Source organism: Emydura macquarii, unplaced genomic scaffold (assembly GCF_026122565.2).
Source record: "Emydura macquarii macquarii isolate MOO-44397 ecotype Brisbane River unplaced genomic scaffold, CSIRO-AGI_Emac_v2 contig_75, whole genome shotgun sequence".
In the NCBI taxonomy this organism is placed as follows: Eukaryota; Metazoa; Chordata; order Testudines; family Chelidae; genus Emydura; species Emydura macquarii.
Window position 1 is genome coordinate 6,294,139 of NW_027130212.1, and position 26,625 is coordinate 6,320,763.

A 26,625-nucleotide genomic window follows, 5' to 3' on the forward strand; every position below is an offset into this window, starting at 1 on the left:
TCTGGAAAAAAAATTGGGAAAGCAAAGAAGTTCATATTTAAGGAAGGGACTAAGACCCAGATCCTCAAAGGTGCCTAACTCCCAAGGGCTCCTAATTCCCTATGGGGGTTATATACCTGAATACCTTTGAGGATCTGGGAACTTAGGTGTCAATACCTTCGAGAATCTGAGCCCAAATCTTAAGTTCTTTCCAAGTGTTTTAACCAGTCTTTACTCAAGCAACACTCTCCTTGACTTCAGGAGACAATTTGGAGAGGAAGGGGTTCAGGATCTATTCCTAGATGTATGTGCACATGTGTAAATGAAGGGTGAAGAGGGTGATAGTGAGGTAGATGTACCCATCATGGCAAGTCCTTAACTGTCAGTTTCGTAACTCCTCTGAATTTGTCACACATCCTTAACCTTCCTTTAATGTTGTTTTCCTTCCATGCTTTTGTGTGGTATTCAAAATCATTTTTAATGAAACAGCAGATAAATAATTGTCTGAATTCCATAATTATTGCAACTATGTGTGGGTATCAGCCAGACTGCCAGATGTGCTCAGCAGGTTTTAGCTCCCGTCAATTTTGACGGGAGCTGTATGGTGCTAAGTACTTTTCAAAATCTGCCTGTAGGTGTAATTTAAAGTTCAGGATCTATATGTGCCTTTTATTTAAAAAAAAAAAAAAAAGTCACCCTCCCCCCCATATTTGTAAATTATGGTTGTAAAAAGCTATGCTACTTCTGAGATAAATGTTTCTACAACAATGAGTATTTTGCCTCACAGACATGTTATAACTTATTTAAAACATTTTTTGCAAAGTGAAGTTTGCTATTAGTTTAGGCCTTTCCCATGTACCTGGCATCAGCCTTTAGCAAAATTAAGAAGATGGGCCCCAGTACTGCCAGTTCTTATGCCCCTGCTCAACTTTAGAAACATGAGACGCCCTCTTGAGTGAATGGAGTTGTTCAAATGCATGCAGTAGTTGCAGGACCAAACTCATAGACCAGTGATACTCAGACTGAGGCTTGGAAGTTGCAAGTGGCTCTTTAATGTGTCTCCTCCTGTGGGTCTTTGCACCATGTGATATTAAAACATTGTGTGATTTAATTATGGACCAATCAATGTTATTAGCCAATCAGCTATGTTATTAACCCATAGTAGAATATTTGGTCAGTCATTTTGCTGTGAGAATAACATATATCTGAAGAATTTTCACACTATTGTGGGTCTTTTGGGTAATGTTGATCACTCATTTGGCTCCTGAACCTCTGAGGTCTGAGTATCACTATCATAGACTCTAAACCACAAAATAACAAAGTTTTTAAAGGAAACTCTGACAGTACTGCCAGGTGCTACTTGTTTCACTATACACTTTGCTGAAGGCTCTAGATGTTTAGGTGGGTGTTAGATAGATATACTGATATAACTCGCTCAGGCCGTGGGAGGCAGGCCTATCCTTGCTTACAGACAGCCCCCCAACCTGAAGCAAATATTCACCAGCAACCGTACAAGAAGAACACTAACCCAGGAACATACTCCTGCCACAAACCCCGTTGCCAGCTCTGCCTGCACATCGACTCTAGTGACAGCATCACTGGTCCTAACCACATCAGCCACACCATAAGGGGCTTATTCACCCGCACATCTACTAATGTAATATATGCCATCATGTGCCAGCAATGCCCCTCTGACATGTACATTGGCCAAACCAGACTGTCACTACGCAAAAAAATAAATGGACACAAATCAGACATAAAAAATGGTAACATCCATAAACCAGTCAGAGAGCACTTCAATCTCCCAGGACACTCTGTAGCTGACTTGAAAGTTGCTATACTTCTACAAAAAAACTTCAAAAACAGACTTCAAAAAGAAACTGCAGAGCTGGAACTCATCTGCAAACTTGACACAAGTCTAAATACGGACTTGGAATGGTTATCTCATTACAAGAAGTAATTGTCACTGTTCACACGCTCTCACCTCCTAATCAATGGTTGTGAATAGGTCTCAATTACTCTAACTGAATGGACTTTGCTTATACCCAACTTCCCCATTGTTGTTCCTTACCTTTAGATGTGTGTACATATATACCTCCTATTTCATTTCTATTCCTTACATCTGAGGAAGTGGGTTACAGCCCACGAAAGCTTATGCCTGCAGAAATTAAATGTGTTAGGCTTTAAAGTGCAACAGGACTCTCGTTGTTTTTACTGATATAACAGCTGTTTAACTGACATAACAACATTTGCTTTAACAAGTGATATTTGTTGAGCTGTAGAAATGTTAAATATAATGAACACACTATTTTATACAGCGGTTTATTTTCTAGTGATTTCTTTTCCATCATTAAAGTTAGGGTGTTTGCTCTGACATTTTATACTGACAGCTTTGTTGAACAACCCCTTTTGCCTTTCTTCCTCTCAGCCTGCTACCTCCATGCAATTACTGAATGCCAGAGCACATTGACAGAATCTTTTATAGAGTAATTTTTAAACCAGTTTAAAATGCCATTTCAGTAGATTGCCCCATCTGAGGTAGCAAGAACAAGCTGTATCATTTTTGTTGCTTTTGCCTTGGGGAGTTACAAACTTTAACCACGGTTTGTTTTTTAAATGGACTAGATTTTAAGGTTATATTAACGGTTTTATTAGTAGTCAGATGTTCTGTATATGTAATTAATGTGTAAATGAGCCAAATCCCTGAAGTATGGAGGGCCTGATGTCTCCTCTTTTAGTTCTTTGTTACACTTCTGATTGTTTCTGAATTAGCTATTCAAATTCTTATACTTTATAGAGAAGTGAGAAACTTCTTCACACAGAACAGCCCTAAACTTAAAACATGGTATCTTGCTTTCAAGCCAGTTAAAAAACCATTTCCTCTGATCTGTTAAAAAATTAAGATGGGCTACCTAATAGCCATCTCTACTTTGATAGATCTCTGTTTCATCCACATAGTGGCTGTCACTGAATCCCTTGTTCTGAATGGACAAGAAGTATCATGGCATGGAAGTATTCAGCCCCACTCTATGTAGGTGAACCTTACCCAGCTCTACTTAACTCCATTGATTGATGAAGCAGACATATTTTGTCCTCTTGGATGTTGATGTGGCTTCTTTCCCTGCAGTGAGGAAAGAGCGGGGTCAGTCTAGAAACACATCACAAAGGAACAATCTTTTGTGGAGAGAAAAAGAAAAGAAGGAAAATACAGAGCCAGATCCTCAACTCACATAAATCAGTGTAGCTTGCTTGAAATCGCTAACCATACTGATTTACACCATCTGAGGATCTACACTGGGGGCAGATTCTCAGCAGGTAGAAATTGTCAGTGTCCATTGGAGATATGACCTGTCTGAATTTCACCCATAATGAGTATTTACCAAGGCAACCATCACCACTTGTGGTAACATAGGATAGATTTTGAGATACAGAAGACTCTGACTAATATGTCATAAGATTAAGAACTACCTGCCTTATACTTTAATTAGGAAATATATTTTATAATGTGAAGACATAGTATCCCATAGATTTTAATGTCTTGTTTTTTCCATTTTCGCACCAAACATTTTGGGTTGTATTTTGTTCTTTGCCCTTTTTCTAAACTTTACTGAAAATTTTAAGGACAGCTCACAGGCAAGTACAAACCTGATTAAAATTTAAAAAATGTGTCTTTTAACCTCTTTAAAGTGGTTATTTTAAAGAATCCCAAATTTTTGAGAATTAAAGAAGCAGAGGAAGGTGGGAGAATCATTACAAACAATTTGATGTGTTTGCCTTTTCACATTATGTTTATTTCATACTCTAGCACGAATGGAGCACAAGCCAGCAATATTATTTCCTGAATCGAAATAAATGATACAGGGACATTTGATCAGTGCTTCTGTGGAAAAATAAGGGTGTTTTTTCACATGCCTGCATTAGATTTCATTCTGCAAATTCACATTTGCTTAATACACCCATCAGTAACTTTTGTGTGAATCTAGCCAGCAAAATCACTTAGTTTTATAAGATATTGGTATCAAAAATCAATGACATATTTTCATCTAGTAGATTTGCATTTGCTTTAAGAGCTTCCTTTAACCTGGAAATAGGGCCTGCAGATTATGATATGCTTTCACAAAATAGGTGTTCCCTGACACTAATGCGGTGACTGACAATACCAAAAGTAATAGCTCTGGTCCCCTCCTAGCCCATGGCTCCTAAATCTGCTTTTCTTTATCGTCATAATGGGGTTGAATACATTTTAAAAGGTGGTAGCTATTGATTACTTAATGGAAAAAGTTAGTATGGGAGAATTGCTGAAGCAGCCCTATTTAGTGCTCTTCTGTTCAGCAAGACCATTATCTGGAATGGTGGAAATCATCTTGTAACCCTTATTAATATTTAATAGATCTGAAGCAACATTGAAGTGTACTACAAAATAGCCTACGGCTTCTGTCCAGATAGGATATAAGCTTGTTTCAAAACTCTAAAAAGAATAACTGATTTCCCTGTGCTCAAGTTGTTTATGAGTAAGAGCAACAATAAACACTTTTCCTCTGTTCTTTTTTAGACTCTCTGAAGCACATTAGCACTTTAATATACAGTTATTCCTAGTAGGCAGCTTGAAATGATGGAATGCTACAGAAAGGTCACTGTATATTTAGAAGATCACTGCATGAGAATGTTTTATATTTTCCCAATATTGTTGTGAATCCCAACCTCCCTCTTTCCATCCCTCCCACTCTGCTGAGGGGCACATTTGGCAAGGCTGACAAGTCAGGGAAAGGCGTTAATCCTGTCTAATAGACCCATAATCCTTGGGGCTGTGTTTTATAGCATACTATTGAGCTAACCCCTTGTCATATGTCAGGATATTGTTGATCTAGTTAATATAGAAGTTATTTCTGGGAGTTTAAATACAATTAAACTACACAAGCTAAATTCTCCTTTAACCAATTCTTAGTAGTTTTCACCAATAGATTTTCTGATGGATTACAAGCAATTAAGATACCCCCAAAATAAATACCTTTTTAAAATGACCAAGTCAGCTTTTGCATTAATAAATATATTCAAATATATTTCATGTAATATTTTTGCAAACCAAGCTAATGCTAAAAGAATCAAAATGAAATAAACAAAAGTAACAGATATAAACCAAGCTGATACCAGGAAAGAAGACAAGAAATATATGTCCCAGTTCTAGGGGCTAGAACCCTATTACAAATTGAAGATTAGTGATAGACCAATCCCACATTGCTGTAAGAGGTAAATCTGGCTGTAAACTTTTCATTGAAACAATGTTTTGATGAAAAAACACCTTTTCTGAAAATTTTCCACCAAACCACAGATTGTTTTCTGACTAGCTCCAATAAGAAGTAGTGTGTATGTGTTTGGGGAAGAGAGGATTGGGCTATCGGGGAATTTTTAATCTGAATTGTGTAAAAGGTGAGCCTGACTTTTATTTTTCTTTAGAAAATGTAGTGGAAAACCACGGGAAAATAGCAGGTCTTAAAATCTCTGTCTTCTTCCTCCCTCTCCTCCCCCCCCCCCCCCAACTATTTTTAGTTTAAAAGTGGCTGTGTGAGGGAGATAAGGGAAATAAAATGGATAGTGACCCTGTGATTTATGAGCAGGGATAGAATAAGATGGGGTCCTTCCTAGATGGAAATATCCAGGGGAGGCATACGTGTCCACTGGGTAGTTGGTATCATTTTGATGAGCACCATCCTTAAGATCACAGATGCTGAGGCTGAATGTCAACTTGTCACCCTGTACAACAGTCGGGAGTATGACAGTTTTACGGATGAGCCTCTTAGAGGACTAACTACACACAGAAAAGGAGAGTATACAGATATAGAGCAGTAAACCGCAGCTTGGTAAATATGGGCAGAAACAGGTACAGCACTGTTTCATCACTCAGAAAATTACCATAAGGTTAAATTGTTATTCAGGTCTCAACTCCAAAAGAATTGAATGGCACAAGACCTTCAGATCCCCTGCTTTTAAGAACAGTTCATGAAAGGACATGAGTGGTGTCCAGATAACACATAAATGGGCATGATATAAGAACATATGCAGGTAGGATTAGTTCATCTGTGTAGTTCTCTTAAGGCACCACCACTGTAGTATATGAGTACCTCACAAACATGCATTTATCCTCACGTAGTATTATCCCCATTTTATAAATCAAGTACGGCAGCATGGAGAGAATAAGAAATGTATTTTCAAAAGTGCTCAGTGCGAGCATAATTCTGCTCCTACTGAGCTAAATGAGTTGTCCCATTAATGTCGTGTAAGCAGAGTTCTACAAATGTGGAACACTTTTGAAAATTCCACCTGGAGGAACTTGCCCAAGGTGACACGGAGTTTGTGACAGACCTAAATATTGAACACATGATTTCTGAATCCCAATCCAGTGCTTTAGTCACCCTTCTTTTTGCTTACACATCAATCCAAGGGATGATCCATTGAAACCTCAATCACTTCTGAAGCTTCCTCCTCAAAACTGCAATATATTCAGACGTATCTTTGATGGAGAAGCCTGGGAAGCTCATGAGATTTCAGAAGGCTGGCAGACAAGGTCTAAGACATCACACTTGGTAAAGCCTCCTGTAAAGTCATCTTAAAGTTAAAGGAGTTAGCGAGAGAAGGCCAGAGAAACCTGTTATGGTTGATGGGAGGGAAGTGTGACAGACCCTTGAAATACCCGAGGGAGATGGAAGGAGGGAAGACTGTTAACATCACCAGACAGAATGAAAAAGAGGGAACAAGGAATCCATTATGCAGGCTGAAATCATAGGGAGGGAGGAATGGATAAATGGATATAAGCAATTCTTTAACCCAGAAGTTTTAGACATGTAGTTTCTGGAGCAGAATTCTGAAATGTACAATATTCATGCAGTTTGATATTTACTAATAAGTTTCATGCATTTCCCTTCCAAATTATGCAAATAGAAGGTTTTAGATACCTAGATATGTACTGAGAAGGGCACACAAAGTATAAAAAGGAAAATAAAACAAGCAATACTCTTGTGAGTTTATTACAGGTCTTTATCTTATATATAAGACTAGAAATTAGAAGGGAGCTGCCCTTGACTTAGCTTTGAATAACTGTGAAAAATCTAAATTGATCCCTTAAAATAGATTGTTGTTACAAGTTTACAAACTCTTGACAGCTGGCTTGTTAGGTTCAGATCTGTTCAGGTCCATCTAACGTAGGTCTTTCCATTTTTGGATGTTAAATATTAGACATCTACCAGACCAGGTTCTTCTGTGGGCTCAATTCACTTTGCACTACTCAGGCAATGCAAAGTGAAAGATTCTGCCTGGATATGGACAGAAGATAATTCTCTTGCGGAGGGGAACTCCCCACTGCTGTATAGCTGGCATAGGCTTCAGAGCTAATTCCTGTGTCAGCCTCATCCGCAGCATAGGGGGTATTGTGGCAGTGATAAGGGGGCATGCCGGAAGCAGAGCTTTGATATGCCAGTTCTCCACAGTTGTGCCAGTGGTGCAAATTAGAGCAGCCCCCTTGGCTGCCACAATGACAAGGCCATGCAATACAGGCTTAAGGAGATGCAACCAGCTCCCTGACATCACCCCATCCTTGCACTGAGCAGAGCTCTGGCACAGGAGGGAAGTGAGTCCGTGTGTGTGTTTAAAAATTGGGCACCTAAATTTGAGGCCATTTTTGAAAATTTTGAGCTTACTGTTAACTCTGTTGCTTAGTTTGTTTCTCTTGGTTTCATAATGTTTCCTCACAGAAATAAGCTTCAGTTTCTTTATTCAGAACTCTCTCTTAAGGGCCAATCCAATTCCCATTGATGTCAGTGAAAGACTTTCCAATGACTCTCGTGGGAACTGAATCTATTCCAAACTAAAGAACCTTAAACAGTCTTCAGCTGTGGTTCCTAATAGGACGGATAAACTGCATAAAGTTAATTGAACAGTTACAGTATTAGAACCGGCTTTCTCCAAAGCACCTACGCTGGTTAATACTAAATGTAAATGGCCTGATTCTAATCTCACTTACCCCAGTGTAAATTAGGATAACTCACTGAAGGCAATTTGAACTACGGATGTAAAATTTGTGTATGTGAGCTCATAATCATAGCCATAACCTAATTCCAAGCATTAAGTGTTAATGATGTCTGTGATTCATATTGCTTTGGCTCCAGATATACACTCATACTTTATCTCTATAGGCACCTATAAGGCTGTCTCTGTCTCTAATTGAAAATAGCATGTTTTGTTCCATTCATAGTCAAAGAAGTTTTAACATAAGAGGTAGAATTTGTATTTGTCTTAATAATGGGAAAAATATTGTCAATGAGCTCAGTTTTATTTGTTTTTTTGTCTTATAGCGCACCAGTAGTTTTGGAAGCTTTGACCGTTTTAGACACCATTCAGTATCAAAGCCAGATGACTCAGCTGAGGTTTGTATGTTGCAAGAATCTACTTCTGTTACTCCCTCTCCCTGTGACTATTGCACAAAAACACAAGGGTTCAGTGGTGTAAAATATGCATTGGTGAGGACTTGCTCGCATGCATGGTCCTGCTGACATCACTGGGAATTACTTGCGTGAGCGAGTGCTTAGCAATAAGAGTGAGGTTTGCACAATCAAGCTCTTAATATTTGGGTAGTGCAAATGACTTGGCCATTACAGAAAGAAAAAAATAAAGGGGGGGGGGGCAACAGAGGGGGAGGGCAGCAAGAACTCAGAAAAACCTACACTTTAGATAGATTCTCTCAGAGTGGTGGCCTTACGTTAGCAGGAGATGTGGCTTTCTGTCTTCAAGTGTGCTAGGTAAATTCCTACCACTCTCATCTGGATCAGGAACCATAAATAAGGCGAGCCGCAATTTATACAGCATTTTCTATCTCCCATTCGTGAGAATTTAAGCAAAGCGCAAGCTTGTTATGTACATGTAATTCCCCAGACAGTTCTAAAGGTAGAACTGCTAATAATAAATGTACCCCACCTGAATCCAAAATATCTCTCTGCTGTCTCTCATTCCATTACATCAGATTTTATTTTCATAAGCAATAATTGTTTTATATTTTTAAATTTCAAATTAGATAGGTGAAGTGGAGACTGTAAGTGACATTGGAGATCCAGGACAGAATAAAATGTCAGGAAGCCTGGGAAAGAAGATGCGAGCAATTTCCCTAACCATGAAGAAAAAGATGGGTAAAAAGTACATCAAGGCACTCTCTGAGGATATGGTAAATATGATTAAAAAAATCTTTTGATTTGTATGAAAAAATATATTAGAAATGTTGTGTGTGCTTGTTTAATTGTTTTTCAGTAGCATGTTATGAACTAGCCAAGATGTACTGGAGTTCAGGTATATATAACTTAGTTATGCATATTGAATTAAAACAGTTGTTAATTCAATTATATATCAATTCTCTCCTTCCCTTCCTCTCTCCTCTGTGTGCATATATTCTCTCTCTCTCTCTCTCTCTCTCACACACACACACACTCTCTCTCTCTCTCTCTCTCTCTCTCTCTCTCTCTCAGAATTTCACCCAACTGGGGCCCAAGATGCAGACGAGAGCTTTATGCCATTGGGAACAGGGAGATTTTTGCTTTTGACAATGGTGAAAAGATTGTGTGTGCATCCATCCATCCATATGGCCAAACAAGTGAAGGGAAGTCTCCTTGTACACTTCCCACTAACTATGTGTAAGGGCCAGGAAAAATCTGGTCCTAAATGAGGTATATAGAAATTACCCTATTGAATCAGATTAGTGATCCATTTAGTCTAATGTCCTCTCTGTGAGCAAAGCCTTCAGAGGAATTCTCACAGTGGACATTTATGGAATAACCTGCATGCAGGAATTATTCTTAACCCCTGCTAGGCTTATGTCCTGAAGCACGAGGGTTTATATCCTTTATACCTTTTTATCTTATCTAATGCAACTGCAGATATTCTTATTATATATACAAATAAATGTTTAATCCTTTTTTAATCCAACTAAATGTTTTCCCTCAATATCTTGTGGCAGTGAGTTCCACATTTTAATCACATACGGTGCATTTAAAATGTATTTTCTTTATTAGTTTTATATTTGCTTTTCAATTTCATTACATGACCAGCTGTTTTTATATTATGAGAAAGGATAAACAGGAGTGCCATATTTACTTCTGTATAGTTAAATTAATTCTTCATACAAAAAGAAATAGAGGACACATGGACCATACAATCTTTTTTTCCGCTGTAACGAATATAAATCAGTGCTTCTCCACTGACTAACTAGTGCAGGGTGCAGTAGAATGGTGTAACTAGCATTCTCCCTGTTGCAAACCAATCGTCTTTGATTTCTGTGATGTGTCTTATGTGAATCTGCATGGGAAGAGGAAGTGAGTTTCTAGAGATCAGTCCTAAACCTGGGGCCCTGGGCCTACACCACAAATGTGCTATCACCTCTGCACCTCTCTATGAGCCAAATAACTAATGTTTCATATTTTCCCTAGTTTGATGCAATATCCCAGAGGACATATGACATCTAGGTTACATCAACGTGTCACGCTATGTTGACATTGTGATGCAGCTTCCTTTGGAAACAGCTTCCTTTGGAAATCATCATTGTTCCATTTAGCTATTACGTCCCCTTTGAAATAAGCAGTGACTGAAGCATGGGCCATACTTTCCAGTCTTTGCAAACTCTGTAAGCTGTGCTTTGAGCAGTAGCATTTAATAATGTAACATCTAAGGTCCAATACCAAGGCCTTAGATGATTTTGTGAGGGAAACAGGCCTATGTTAATTTTGTAAAAGCAGATTTTTTGTTCTGAGACTTGAGCAGCCAGCTCAGGGAGCGAGAGAGCTGATCATCTACACACCCATCTATCTGGAAGGTTGGCTCTGGAAAGTCCTGACTTTGGTTCTAACTGCAGTAGATCATTACAGTCCAGGGTCTGGGAAAGCTCTTTGCAAGACATAGCAGTTGCAGCTGACGGTTCCTGAGTATGTGGAAGAAGCCACCTGAATTTAGCCTCAGATGATTTTGTATTTTCCTCCTGAACTTAAAAAATTAGCAAAGATATCTTAAAAAGCTGAAAAACTTTGGGATAGATCCTGGCCCCTGCTCTGCTGAGGCAAACCAGCTGGAAAGTCTCTTACCTGGTTACCTAGGATTTCCCCTTGATAAGCCTCAGATGGATGTAAATGTGTTGTGCAAATTCACTACTGTTGTAATTCTGTGGGGATTAGAGATAAATTTAGCCAGCTGTCCTTTTCTGGAGGGCAGTAACTGGGGAAATTGAGACACAGAGAGGATAAGTGACTTGCCCATGGTCACAGGGTAAGTTGTGGAGCTGGGACCTGAACCCAGAATTCCTGATTCCCAGCCCCATGGTATGACATGAAAAGTGCTCCCTTGTAAGGGTTGATAGTGAAAGAAGCTTTCTTACACTGTCAGTGTAATCATAATTTTTAAAAAATCATTGAGGACTGCAAAATAAATGTGCACAAGATAATGCATGTCAGCTGTGCATGTAAAATATATTTCACTGCCTCTAACCACTGTTTTTTATTGCTGAAGAGTGAAGAAGGAAACGAAGATTCCTGCTCGCATAGGAACAGTGACCCTGGGGGTAGAACACACACAGAGAAGGTCTGCCTAAAAGCCAGTGACTCCATGGACAGTCTCTATAGTTTGAATAGTGGCCAGAGTTCATCTAGTAAGTACACAATAATCATGGTTCTGTTCAGTCTCTTCGTTATCATTATTGTTATTTATTATTGTACAGGCCTTGAGCTGCTGACGCTGGGGAAGAGAAAATTGATAATACAGGGCTCTTCATTCTAGCAAACACAGATAGAACGAGATCCAATGGCTGGAGGTTGAAGCTAGACAAATTCAGATTGGAAATAAGATGCAGTTTTTTAACCTTGCGGGTAGTTAACCATGGGAACACTTTACCAAGGCTTGTGGTGGATTCTTCACTGGCAATTTTTAAATCAGGACTGGATGTTTTTTTCTAAAAGATCTGCTCTAGCTCACACAGGAGTTGATTCAGGGAAGTCGTACAGCCTGTGTTACACAAGCGGTCCAACAACATTATCACAATGGTTCCTTCTGGCCATGTAGTCTGTGAATCTGACTTTGCCCATTTTAGTAATGAGAACCAAAATGTAACTCCACGATAATTAAGCTTGAGCTGTTCAACAAGCCCGACATCTGGCTTCTTGATACAACAGGTCTATCATGCCTTAAATGTCACAACTGGCCATAGGCTTGTCGCTCTCATGCCCCATCACCTGTGGAATGGTGATTGCAGGGTCACCCACGTACCAGCCTTCTCTCAGGGTGTCTGGGAACCCACTGCCCCCAGTCTGCAGATGGTCTGTCTAAAAGGGTGAACCCAACCTGATTCTGCTGCTCTGGAGGAGGAGGGAGATCACAGCCCACACAAAGGCAGCAGAGGACCAATGCCTCCTTCCCAACCCACCGAAAATCTACTATTCCTCCCCACTAGGTAGCATCATTTGGAGATGAGAGTATGGCACGTGACTCTCCAATGGGAAGTGGGGTTCCTGTCTGGCAGCCTCCTGGAGGAGGCTATCTGCTGCCATACTGTAGGCAAACTGCTCCCCAACAGCTCCAGACTGCACATGATGATGTTGTGTTTGCGTCATCACATAGATGTGACATAGATCACATGGATGGCATATATCATATGATCTGAGTGGGTTCTCTAGGCACAAGGCAGTTGTTCTTAGTAGTTGGTCTGGCCCTGAATCATAGCTGTGCACTTAAACAGCCACATCAAGTTAAATAATTTTATGATCATTTTCTCTGATGTGATTTGTGCAAACTATCTGGGAGTTTACTTCCAACACACTGCTGCTCTCATTTAAAAACATACTTGGATGGGATATTGCAGAGCTTGCTTCAATTTGCCTGAATTACTCTACTGATGTTTTAATACTCAACTTAGAAAAAAAATATTGATAAGATTAAAATTTCCCTCTGTAATGCAGGTGCTTTGAAGTCCTAGTTTGTAATATAATGAAATAAAGTAGTTTTTGCAGTTTTTGTTTCTGTTTCTCTGAATAAACAGGACCAGTTCAGCAGATATAATTCCCTAAATTGCAGTCTTAAAGTACACATTATTAATCTGCAAAGGTAATATTTCAGCAAGTCCATAAATAAAATAAGCAGTCTATTAGCAACATCAGCATCATAAAGGATTATTGAAAAGAATAAATTAAAGATCTTCAACTTATTTTGTTTAGTCTTCCATAGTATGTTTGATTATTGAATATATTTTTCTTGGAATGTGTGAAAACTGTCTAGAATACACTCTTATAGTTCTGTGCTTTGCATATTAGCCTCTCTGTTTCAAGACAGAATTGAATATCTAGTAGTTCAAGGAAGGGGATTTAAATCTTTATTCTCATCTCTATTAGGTGGGGTGACTAGCTGTTCAGATGGAACCAGCAACAGGGACAGTTTTCGATTTGATGATGAAGTCCCTTATACCGGATCATTCTGTGGACGAGCCAAAGTACACACTGACTTCACACCGAGTCCTTATGATACTGACTCTCTCAAAATCAAGGTCAGACAGTCATCAGAATTGCTTTCAGCCATAGAAATATCTGAGACATTTGTTATGTAGAGGGTCTGTTTGTTCATTTCTAATTTTTAAGGGTGTATGGCACTTTAAAACAGACCCAGTCATTTTAGCAATTCCTTTGTACAGAGCTAGTTCATACAGTTTTGTCAAACTGGCTGTTGCAGTGACCCTGGGTCATTGGGGCTCCACCTGACCAAGAGCCAATTGAAATGTCAGTGTGTGATGTCCAGCCCCACTGATGTGGAATAAGTGCTGCTTCATACTTCATACTGACGGAGAGCTCTGTGGGAGCTCTCTCGTCTTGTGGGAAATCAGGATGACTCCTTAGCTTTTCAGGCTTAGCTGGGGCACCTCACAGGCTCAGCCCTCATCCTCTTACACTGGAAACCTCCATCCATTATTTCCCTAAACCTCTCCATAGCACATATTTAAGTTATGGAAATATTCCACATTGCATTTCCCCCATTCCACAGGGCATGGCAGAGATGTTTGGGGCAAGTGAAGGTGGAGAAGGTTACACAATGAGCTTTTGCATTGAGATGAGCAGTCCAACAGAATAGCATTACAGGGAGCCCAAGTTTTCCTTGACAAGGTGCTGTCACATATCTTCTCTTCCAAAGCCTCCCTTCTCTCCACATTTTCAGTCACTGTTAACAATGCCACCATCTTCCCAGTCACTCAAATATGTGATCCAGGAATCATTTTTTACTTTGCCCTCTCATCCAGGTTGTATCCAGATATTGATTCTTTTTCCTTCCTACTAAATCCAAGATCCACCTTTTTCTCCTTGTGCAGACTGCCAAAATTCTCACCCAGACCCTCAACATCTTGACTACTGCAACCTCCTCCTCCCAAATCCATTTAAAACACTTCTGACAAAATAATCTATTTTGATTGTTCCTTTGATTATGTTACCCCCCTCTAAATTATTCTGCTGGCTCCTCCTCCTTCTCTGCATCAGATACACCTTTAAAGCACTACATGACATAGTCCTACCCAGTTTATCTATTACTCTATTGTATCCTCAACCTCTGCCTTTGCTCGGTGATAGTTTTCACCACTTGTTAGTCCATCACTTCCCTCAAGCACCTCAATGGTTTTTTTTCAGATCAGTTAATGGGTGATCAAACGGCATAACTCTGAGGTCATGTAAATTTCTCACTCTTAAGGCACCTTATTTTAAAGTTGTGAGCAGTCTGCTGCTTGGATCTGAAAACCTGTGAGTACAGCCCACAACATTTCACCATTATTCAATCAAAACGCAAACCTAAGCTCTGACTTGGCTTTGAACCATGGGCTGCACCTAATCTGGTTCCAGATCCAAATCTCTTGAATGCCTCTGTTCCCCCAATATGTAGAAATTGGAACTTTCCAAAAGCATAGTGTTTTCACTTCCTGGGGCTGTGCACAAACATTTCCTTGGTTTTCGTTTCACGTGATTTCACACCTCTGAGTTTAATGGTCAAAAAACTCAAAACCTGGTGAAACCCTGAACTTTGCATGATTTCAAAGCACAACTATAATTGGGCTGAAATGTATTCAGAATGTTTGCAGAACTTATAACACACATTTTAATAAACTGAGTCTGAATTTCAAGTTTGTAACAAACCAGAAGGTTTGGGGATTTGCTACATATGCTTTGTACAGCACTATTTGAAATACTGTGGTAAATTTTACTTTAAGGCAAAATAAATGTATATATACACAGCTGAATAAGCTCACCTGTTGTCATCAGGAGCATAACCCATGTTTTTTTCGTGGCAAGGTGTTCTAGGATTCTTTTTGATCAGTTGTGAGAGAACTTGTCTATCTTTTGGGGGAATCAAGGGAAAGGCATTGGAGGCCTATCATCACTCGAGAGATTTAGCCTGCATCCTCACTGCAAAGTGGGTGGGTTCCAGCCCAGGTTCTAACTCCCACACCAAGCTATGTAAGCTAGTTTGGCTTAAAGCACCCCCAAAGCAGGTCAAAGGTTTTTCTGTGTGGCTAAGTTGTAGGCAAGGTTGGAAGCTGGGCTAAAACCTGGACAAGAGCCCAGGTTAACTGTGTAGTGGAGATATACCCTATGAATGCCCCCTTGCTCCTTGCCAAGGCTCCACCCATTTCCTGTCCCTTCCCATCCACTCTTGGCCCATCTGCATGGGAAGGAGAATAGAGACTGTTCCATATCCCATATGCTGGGATCCACTGGGTGCATTGTATTCCTCACACAATTCTGCCCCACAATTCCACACAGCACTTTCTGCTCCTGATCCTCTGCAGGGATTCAGAGGGAAAGGGCCAATCTTGCTCTGTTGTTTTCTGGTATTTTGTAAAGCAAAAAGTATTCCCTACTTGTAGAAGGAGAGTTACTTCCCGCTAGTTAATACTCCTGAGCATTTGAGTTCCTTATGCTCAATGTCGTCTGTGCAGTGACTCTGTTCTTGCTCCATTGAGGTAACAGCTCACATATCACAAACCATCTGCCTCAGATTCGGTGTGCCTTTTTTCCTAGAAAGGAGACATTATAGACATCATCTGCAAAACCCCGATGGGTATGTGGACAGGCATGCTGAATAACAAGGTGGGGAACTTCAAATTCATTTATGTGGATATTATTTTGGAAGAGGAAGCTGCACCCAGGAAGATAAAGACACACAGAAGGAGCAAACGGCCCAAACCTAAAACTCTGCAAGAACTTTTGGAGCGGGTCCATCTTCAGGTCAGCAAACACATTTCCAGTTTTGTTTGTAGTGTTTTATTTTTGTGCACTCTGTCTTATTTTTACATAACAGCAAGGGCCAAAACTGCAGTCCAATAGCTCAGGAAATATCTTTTCAGCAGCCCAGAAGATGCTTCTTCCTTCCATTACTTAACCCCTGTGTGTGTGTGTGGATGGTGAGGTGGTTGTTGGCAATACGAGGCGTGAGGATGCATAAATCCTTCATTTAGTATGCCTTTTTCTTAGTTAATAAGGCCCTTGAGGAAGAGGCAGTCTTTTTTAGTGTATGTGTGTATTGTGCCTAGCCCAATGGGCCTCCAGTTTCTGATTGGGTCTCTAAGAATTACTGCAATACAATTAATAAATAATAATAACAACAATGTTATTTTACTGGTGTTTGTGTGGGCATAAATCACTTCTCTCTGCAAGAATACACACTCACTCAGACACTGGGACAACACACACAAAGTTGGGGGGATAGGGAATAACAATGCGTTAGTCCTACAGCCATCTGCAGGATTCTCTGAATATTCTCTCTGGCTTGTGCCTGTGTAAACAAAATACCCAGCCTGCTTATGGAGTTTGGATTTGCTCATCTCATTTCTACATGGAAGTGACACTACTTGCTGCAGGCTTGCTTTCTCTGTGCTCTCACTTTTACAAAATGGTTGCTCATCAGAAGTTTTCTTTGAATTAACACATTATCATTCTGCTACTAAATATTCCAGCCTACTAAAAAAGATTTCCTTTGTATACTTACCTTTTGGTTTATACCAGACCTGTACTTCATCTTCTTTATGACTGGAAAATGTTTTCTGGCTGGACTCAAATTGTTTTCTGGATACATAAAATTTGTATGCTTCTTCTAAGTCTCTTTTATCAATGGAATAAATATTGTGACATAGACATAAAATAATAATAATAGCACTTTGCAATTTCAAAGCAGTTTACGATCCTTAATTAAGCCCCAAAACTTCCTACTGCATGTCAGTGATGTAAATATTATTGGGTCAAATGTAACCTTCATGTGACTTGAATTTGGCCACTGATCTTCAATGTACAGATCAGGAACTTGAGATGCAGAGTGGTTCTGATTGGCCCAAGGTCACAGACTGACATAGCAGCAAGTTGAGACTAGTACACAAAAGCTCCTGGTTCCAACCCTATGCTCAGTTTACTCTTGTAAATGGAGGGGGGAAAACATGTTCAGAAAATATGTTACATAAAAACTAGAAAGGGGAGTCAAGCTTTGAAGGTGAGACCCAGGTCCAACATTTACAAAGTGTAGGGGTGAATGAATCTGGAGTTTTGGTTTGTCCTGTTTTAGACGTTTGGGCCAGTCACTGAACTTTGGGGGTATTGGAATGAAGGGGCTTGGTTCAAGTCCATCTCTAATAAACAATTGAAACTCTTTCTTAATGTCTTGAAAGGGTTTTTTTTTCTTTCCCCTGACCTGTTAATGAATCATGATCTTGGTTCTGTGTCAGTGTTATCCCTCCAGGCAATCCAACTTTAATTGAACAATAACTAATTAGAAAATATAAAGGACATTAATGCACTTAATTTCATTCTGTGACCTTTTCAATGGCTTCTCTCATGCAGTAGACACTAAGCAATGCCTGTCATTATGAGTATGTGCTGCAGTTCCCAGCAGTCCATTGATGAAAATAAAAATCCTTTAGTTTCCAACAAGAGTAAAACACAAAGTCTTCTATGAAACAATTATCAGGTTCCTCACATTAACATGGGAGTATTACAGACACTGGGTCAGATCGTCAGGTGTTATAAATCAGCTTCAATGGAGAGAGTCTGCTTTACACCAGGTTGTGGTCTGGCCCTCTGTCAGCAGTCTGGATAGCAATAGATTAGACACTTCTGCACTTCAGTTAAATAAACCCAATCTGAATGTAAAGTGTTAGTATATCTGAGGTACACAGATACACATTGCAGGGTGCCTCATGTTATGGGCAGGATGAGGAAGAAAACAGTAACTTGACCGCTTTCTAGAATACCAACTCAGAGGCTACTTTCTAGAATACTAACCCAGTTGCTGATTGGGGGATACGGTGCTCCAGGAGACATGATGACTTTTCTCCCCACTTCTACAGAAAAATGAAAGAGAGAAATTGTGGTTCTGTCTCTAACTGAACTTGCTAATTGCTTATGAAAGAAATTGTTTGCATTTCCTTTTGTAGGAATACACATCGACCCTTTTGCTAAACGGCTATGAGACTTTGGAGGATTTAAATGACCTACAGGAGAGCCATTTGATAGAACTAAATATTACAAACCCAGAAGACAGAGCAAGGTTACTGTATGCAGCTGAGAATCTACAGGACTATGAAAGTAAGTGTGTAAATTTACATTCAATATTATATTCTCATTTTAATTGGGGACACAAACATATTTAAAATAATGGTGATTTCAGCAAGGTCCATAAATGAGACTTTTCCCTCAAATAGGAAAAATTACAGGAAAATTATCTTAGGTACTATTATTACCCCTCTCCCTCAAGTATATGAATGCCTCACAGTCTTCAGTGTATTTATCTTCCAAACACCTCTGTGAGGTAGGGCAGAACTATTATCCCTATTTTACAAATGGGAACTGAGGCATAGAGAGGCTAAGTCATACTCAGGAGGTCTTTGACAGAACAGGAAATTGAAATTAGATCTCCCATGTCCCAGACTAATGCCTTAACCAGATTTCCTTCAGAGGAAGATCTTCAACATCCTCCCTTCCCATTCACTGTTCCTTCACTTTTACCCCTGGTGATAGCCATGAAATTTACTGGTGTTTGTAGTACAGATCAGCAAACAATGGTTTGGATAAAACAGTAGCTGATCTGTAGTCTCAGCTCAAAATGAACCTGAACTGAATCTTGTTTGAAGTTCAAGAAGTTTTTTTATTGCTTTCTCTCTGTGTGTTTTGTTTTGCTTTCTATCCTCATCTGCACTTGCTCCTTTCACTGAAATTGGAAGTACTAAGACACTGGGAGACATGCTATTGTTGTGATATTTCCAGCCTGATTTCTAACCCAAAATAAACTTCATATAAATAGCTACATATTTTCTCATCCAGACCAAACCTTAGAGGTTTGCTCTGTATTAATGTATAGTCATTCCTTTCCTGAGCAACCACTTTACCAGATATCCACTCTAAATTGAGGATCCTCTGGAAGAAAAAATGGACTAATGCTCCTCAAGAGTAGTAGCTAATCTGCAACTCCCCAGTCTGGCTCTCAACTGAGGAGGAGTCAATTTCTCTCTCGCTTTCTCTCTCTCATACCCACCCATCAGGCCACTTCCAAGACTTAAAGCTCAATTCCTCAGGACTTCACCCCATCTCATACACACACTCCTTCTCTCTGAGTTTCCATTGCAGCCTCCCTCACCTTTCTGTCTGGGTTTCTCAGGACCCCTCATTCCCAGACCATCTCTGGATCCCTCTTTGTCCCTTTCTCTCTCTCCTCCTCCCCCCAGAGATGGGAAGAAGAGAGGCTCCATGAGAACTGTCAAGTGAGGTTGTTCAAATGGCCTTCTCTGCCCTCACCATTCCCTATGGACTAGTTGGAGGATGTACATCAGGAACAGTGCTTCTTTCTACCCTGCAGCCTTTGCCAGCTGAGGGGAGAGGGGAAAGGAACCTTGCCAGTACACCAGATACAATGACTGAAGTGAGGTCGAACAGGGGTGAGCTTGGAAGGGAAGGTGAAAGAGCTACACTCATTGTTTACATAGCAGTTTGGGTGGAGGTGGCCTCCCGCCCACCCCTTTGACCTGCCTTTGGATTGTGCATATGTATCTGTACGTATCTAGGTTGCTAACTGGCCATGCTGCACATTCTGTATATTTTATTGTACACATTTCATATCAACAATTAACAAGAAAAACAGGAATAGAAAATGCTAAAGTTGCATATTTACAAAGATTTTCTATTGGTGCAAAGTATGAGTAGTTTTAACAGGTTTCTGTCATCATGAAATACTGTTCTGGTATGGTATACTGTTTTTAATACTCAAGAGATAGCAAGCATTGTGGGCAGCCTTATCCATCTAAACTCTTTAACAGGCAGACATTAATTAGTGTCTTTTTTCAAGCTACTTTTAATCACTTGATGTTCTTCATGTTCCCATGCCAGCAAAAGTGCAAAGATAGGGAAGAGTGTCCTTAACCTGGCACCGTCTTTTCATATTTCTTATATTAAACCTTGACTAATTAATCCTTACCATCCATGCATGGTTCCTGCCCTTTGCCAGCATGGGTTTATGTCATTGTTCTTCGGTAGAATAGTATATTTGAGGATATTTGTGTGGTAGTTTAACAATTGAAATTCTTGTAATTGTTCTGTAAATAAGTCTTATAATGTGCTCCTTGTTTCAAGATTACTGATTATGTGTTTTATTATTAGAACCAGGGATGAGAGGAATAATTGCTTCATATCAGCTTTCAAGACATGAGTATTTCAATTCAGTCAAACAGTGTTCTCAAAAAGCAGAATATTGAATGGGCCTCAATTAAGGACCACATTTAAGCACATGCTTAGTTATAAACCTTTGATTAAGATGATGTCAATAGGATTTATGTATGCTTACCTTTAAGCCCATGTTCAAAGACGATGCTCTCCTGAATCAGGAGCACGGTGATGAAGCTGACCTTAACTGATTGCCATAGCACGATAGTATTTGTCAGCTGACTGATAAGGAGAGCAGTAATGTACAAGATTTGACATGACATTCTCAAGTACAAAGATGTTAAAGATTAAAATTGATAAAACTGCATAGAAGGATATAAATAGGCCATTCAGGCAAGTAGTTATAACAAAAAGAGGGAGCCAAGATGTTCTTGGGGTTAAGTCCAACCTGACTCACTGTGTGACCTTGGCCAGACCATTTGACTTTGTGCTTCAGTCAATCCAACTGGAAAATTGGGTTGCAAAAGCTGGACACCATTGTTATAACTGAATTCAGCATCTGAACTGAACTTTCCTAGGTCAAAATTTATATATATAAATGGGCATGACTCAGTCCAGCATAAATGATTTCTTAATTAAAATTGATTTTTTGCTGAGCTTAGAAGTAGGCAGCATAATTACCCTCTGCTACAAGGTAATCTGTTTACTGGTCACAGAAATTACATTGAGGTACCATAGATAAAAGTTGAGCATTCATCTAGGTAAAAGTAATGTTCTTTCTTTATGCTGTGTGAAATAGTACTAATGACATATTTCAGATTTACAGTTCTAAGCTTGTCTTTCCCACAGAACTTGAAACAGTTACACAGTTTTATAGTGTAGTGGTGCTCCAGTGAACTTTCTATTTGAATCATTGATGGGGGTCTCAGTTATGGCCCAAAGTTGATATGCAAGGTTTCCTGAGTTTGTACAACAATAATATTATTCATAATGTACAAATGTCATGGGGCATAGCCTCAACTTAGTTGATTCTACCATAAATGTAATAAAATATGATTTAATATTTCTTTAACATGAAACCTACTATCATGAAATGTCTTCATGCTTTTACAAGGGTTTTTTATCCTGACATTTTCATTTTACATTACATTTTGCGATTTCTCCATGCAGCGCATCTGAGAATATACTGTCAATGTTATAGAATGGCCAGGCATTAATTTGCCTCAATATACAACCTGAAGTAACAGTCTCCAACTGACATATTCCCTCTCCAGAAACAGGAGATGCCCCTCTGTTTTTGAAAGATGTTACTTGTAAAGTGCTGTTGCAACTGAATGTTAAGAGAAGTAAAAGAAAGCATTTGACACCTGCTTTCTTCACCCTTTTCTGTAAGGAAGTGTTGTGTGTGTGTGTGTGTGTGTGTTATACAGTATGGGTCTGAGTCTTTTCTTAAGTACACTGGCATAAAACAGGAGTCACTCTGCTGAAGTCAAGTGAGTTACACTAGTATAAAGTCAAAGGAGAATTAGGCCTATTGTCTGTAGACAATTTTTAAGTATATTGAAAAAATGAAGAAATATTGTAGTTTTGTTAATAATTATTCCTATACCCTGGACCCTGACTCTCCCTTCTCTGCTCGCAAGCCCTAGATTACTCTTTATATCTCACCATGTCTACCACTATACACAGAGGTTTGATTCTCAGTTAGCTCCACTTGGAAAGGGAGGCAGATGATGGTTAAGAACATGGATTTAAGTCTGATTTTTCCCCTGTGCAGGACCTTACCTGACCTATAGTATAAATTAGAGCAACCTCAGGACAGTTCTAACTTGCATTCTGCCTCTGATGGCCACCTATGGGCCCTGGGTAGCAGAGAATAGCAATAGTGTAATGTATTTCAGTATGACCTTGGCATGTCACCAATCTATCCTCTAGGCTGGGGGCTGGGAGCAGGGCCAGTGTAAAGCCCATTTGCCAATAATACACAAGAGACCCTATGCTCAGGAACTATTCTTAGGAACCATTTCCCACCCACTTTAAGGCTCTTTTATACTGCCAGAGTTTGGGGGAGCGGGGGTAAATGGGCCTTTATAAACTGAGAAACAAACCCATAGCTTAGTTTACAAGTCTTCTAGAAGTAGGTAGTAGTAGCAAATTCCGCATACCCTATATGCAGATGATCTAGATGATACTCATGCTGACGGCCCATGATACGCTTCTTTAAGGCTCTCAACTTGATAGTATCTGCTTACAAATTGATGAGTCTTTGTCGAGTTGCCAGAATGAGGGGAGGGTGGGCCCACTTTGAACACTAACAAAAATAAAAGGTGATCAAGCCATGGTATTTGACCTTACCACGTGTAATCTGGTTCACTTAAATGGGTGGTGCAGGATGTAAATTAGGCAGAGTCTGGTCTCACATTTTCTCCAGTATGGTAAATGATGTCCATTGTAGCAGCAGAGATAGTGCCTTTGCCCTTGGCCATGCCATTTTGCCTCTGGCAATAAAGCATTTGCTATTTGTGCACATAATTACCTATTTTGTGAGTGTAACTGAACACTTCTGTATGCACAAATAAGCAATTGTAGATTTTGTGACTATTTGGTCCTAAACATCATAATTTAATTACATCAGTAGTTTTGATAGACTATTGGGAGACCCTGGCAAAGTGAGAAATTAGAAATGATGAGGTTTCCATTCCCTAGCACATAATTGCTATCAAATCCCTGGGGTTTCCTAGCTACCAAGCTATTCCTTATGGGGTACTCTCTGCCAAAGTAACTACTGAGTGGTGGAATGTTTTTCTTGATCCTTTTACATTATAGAACGTCCCCACTTCTGCTCTCACCTCAGATGGAGAAGGGTGGGTGTGGCTCTAATGTGGCTTCCATGGAGAAGAGAGGCACTACACACACACACAAAAAAGAGTTTTGGAACCTCTGTATTGGAATGTGTGTCAAAATTCTGCATACTTGGACTCTTCTGACCTTATCTTAGACAGCTCTGACTGAAAGCTATTTATCTGATATGAAACTGATTTTCTGTAGAAAAAATAACGTCTTCTATTTGTTTTAAAGATAGTGTGTTCTGATGAATCTGCAACACTTAGCAGTGGTTGATTTGTATCTTTTCCTTTTCCTGCATGTTGTATCTTTCACCAACATCCAGATTAACCCTACAAATTTACCTTTAATGATAAAGGGCTGGTATGATGATACAATGTACACAGTGTATCCAGGAAGTTAAGAACAAGTAGGTGTAAATGTCAAAAGTTAAAAATAAATATAGCTTCCATTTGTGAAGTAGAGAAATTTGAATTGTATACTGAATCCATGTATATTTATAACGCTCAATATTCTGTTGAGGCAGCTTTTGTATTTAGTATATGAGAGTGAGAACAGGCTGAAAACTGTCAGTTTTTTAAGCCAAATTTTTTTTTTCCCCCTGAAGAAAATATTTGTTTTGTCTGAAATGTTCTGTTTTTTCAATGAAAAAGGGAAAAAATAATATTATTTTTTGGAAAACAAACACCGGAATATTTTTGGTTCTCAAACTTTCATTTAAAAAAAATCCCAGAAAATATCACCCCAAAGATTCAGGGGGAAAAATTCTTACTAATTTTTTCCCACAGAAAATGCCATTTTCTGACCAGCTCTAAAAATAAGATAGTTGTGACACCACTGCAGAGTTCCATTCTGTCTTTCTTAGTAATTTAGTTTTTAGCTTATTTGTCAGATTTATTTTGCTACAAAAAAAGTGTGTGCAAATACTCTGCTTTTTTGAAAGTTACAAAGCTCACCCAAGACTACTGTATGAAGCACACAATGATTCAAAAGCCAAAAGAAAAATGCACATATATTCATCTTATGGAAGTTTCAGCTCCAAATGTGCATCTATGTCATTGTGACAACATGATGGGAAGACACTAATGCAAAGAAAACACAACAGATTTATTTGTGCAAAAGAAGCTATACTACTCAGATGAACTGAGCTAAAATATCATCTTTTAATGGAAAAGAAACAAATAGGATGACTAAAAAAATGGAATTAAAAAAAAATTCCAGCAATCATTGTCTCTTCCTTTAAAAAAAAAAAAAAAAAAAAAGACAAAGCTTCCTCTTTGACCTTGAGGATGTAAACAGGATTAACACTTTTTTAGGTCACTGCTTGACGGGACAGAGAGATGATTCTACAGAAGCTGATAAAAGCAATTGCAAGTGGTATTATAACTGATCACAGGATTACAGTTGAGGAATAGGAAGACCTTCTGAGTTCACTTGCTGAATTCTGTAAGCACCAACCACATTTGCTTATTGCTGGCATTGGTTGAAATGTAGCATGAGCTAATAAAAAAACTAGGTAAGGCATCACATATGTATCCTCTATTATTGTGATTAACTAATAATAAATAATAATAATAATAAATAAAAATAAAGACTCTGGTGTAACTCTATTTAAGTCACTGGAGTTAGAAATTAACACAGAAATTAACTTGACCCAGTATGTTACCAAACATTCTCCCTACAAAAAGAGGTGAAATGTTATATGACAAAGCATCCACTGTAAGGTAGGGAGAGGATGAATAGTTACAGACACCACTAAATCTGACCAAAGGTGCACCTTTTTAATAGAGAAGGTAGTTAACCATTAACCTGTACAGGGAAATGGTGGATTCTCCATCACTTGAAGTCTTTAAATCAAGAATGGATATCTTTCAAATATATAATCTGTACCTCAAACAGAGGTTATGATCTTGCTGCAGACATGTGTTATACAGGAGTTTAAGGTAGATGATTAGAAGTAGAGCTGGTTAGAGAAACTTTGATGGTACCATATTGTGTCAGAATACACAGTCCTGTTGAAACTGAAATGCTTTGTGAAATCAAGTTGATTTTGCCAGAATTTTGGTCAGAGGGAAAAAGAAAAAAAGTTCCAACAATGTCAAAATGTCCTGGTTTTCCATTATTTGAATTAAATATTTTTTTTTTCCTTTTGAAATGACTTACTATGAATCTTCCTTGCATGCCTGCTTTTTCCAGTGGGTTTTTTTGCCTTCTGAGCCCCAACACTTCCTGGTGCATCAACAACACACTGTAAACACAGTCTTGACCCCAGCCTCCTGGTAGACATATGCTCTGTAAGGCCATTCTGTAAATGCACATAATCTACTCTATCTCCAATACACAGGATTTATATTCACTATAAATCAGTCATTAATAAATATAGTATTAACTGAGAACATAGCTGATCATTGTATATACAAATTTCACAGTAACTCTCTTCTGATTAACTTGTATTCACCACAGTCTGCTTTACTTGGTATGTCACATTCTCTCTGCATTGATGGCACTCTTAAGTGTTTTGGGTTAGTTTAAATGGCATTAATATGCCTCAGATTCAGTGCTAATTTTTCTTTATCCCAAGGTAACAATTTAAGTGAAATAAAGATGCATTCTTTAACAATGAAAGAAAAAAAAAAAAAGATTGAGATTTCATGATGGGTGTTTTTGGTATGAAGCTTCTTGTCTCCTCTGAGACTACCCAGCATGTCTTGTTATGAAAGCAAGCCAAAGTTTGAAGTCACAACACTGACAATAGTAATGTCTCAAGGAAGATAGTGAATGAGTATGAAAGATTTTTGCATTTGATATCCTGTTTTCTAAAGAAATTTGCTATCAATAAACAGCAGGAAGATTATGGCCGGACCCTTGGTTGAAGGTTCCAACATTATGTGTTTCAAGAGCTCTGACCTCTCTAATCCTCCAAGTGATGGATAACTCAAACCTTTTTTTGTCCCTTCTTATATCACCCCCAAAAGTTCATTGTCTCCATTTCAAGAGCCAGGAAGGCTTCCTGCTGTTCTTCCTTTCCTACAGACTTTCCATCCCCCTGCTGATTCATATATAAATGGAGCTTTCATTGTTAATTTACATTGCTTAATTTACACTGGAGATAGGT

General features: G+C 39.0%; 1 protein-coding gene across 2 annotated transcripts in view; it reads left to right on the top strand.

The window, feature by feature from the left end:
- SAMSN1 (SAM domain, SH3 domain and nuclear localization signals 1) overlaps window positions 1-26,625 on the top strand; it is a 114,709-nt gene that overhangs the window by 84,776 nt on the left and 3,308 nt on the right. For both annotated transcript variants that reach the window (XM_067542961.1, XM_067542968.1), the window contains 6 exons: window positions 8,325-8,396; window positions 9,041-9,187; window positions 11,512-11,650; window positions 13,383-13,534; window positions 16,047-16,253; window positions 18,449-18,599. In XM_067542961.1, coding sequence (XP_067399062.1) covers window positions 8,325-8,396; window positions 9,041-9,187; window positions 11,512-11,650; window positions 13,383-13,534; window positions 16,047-16,253; window positions 18,449-18,599 — 868 coding nt within the window. The remainder of the gene's footprint in view (window positions 1-8,324; window positions 8,397-9,040; window positions 9,188-11,511; window positions 11,651-13,382; window positions 13,535-16,046; window positions 16,254-18,448; window positions 18,600-26,625) is intronic.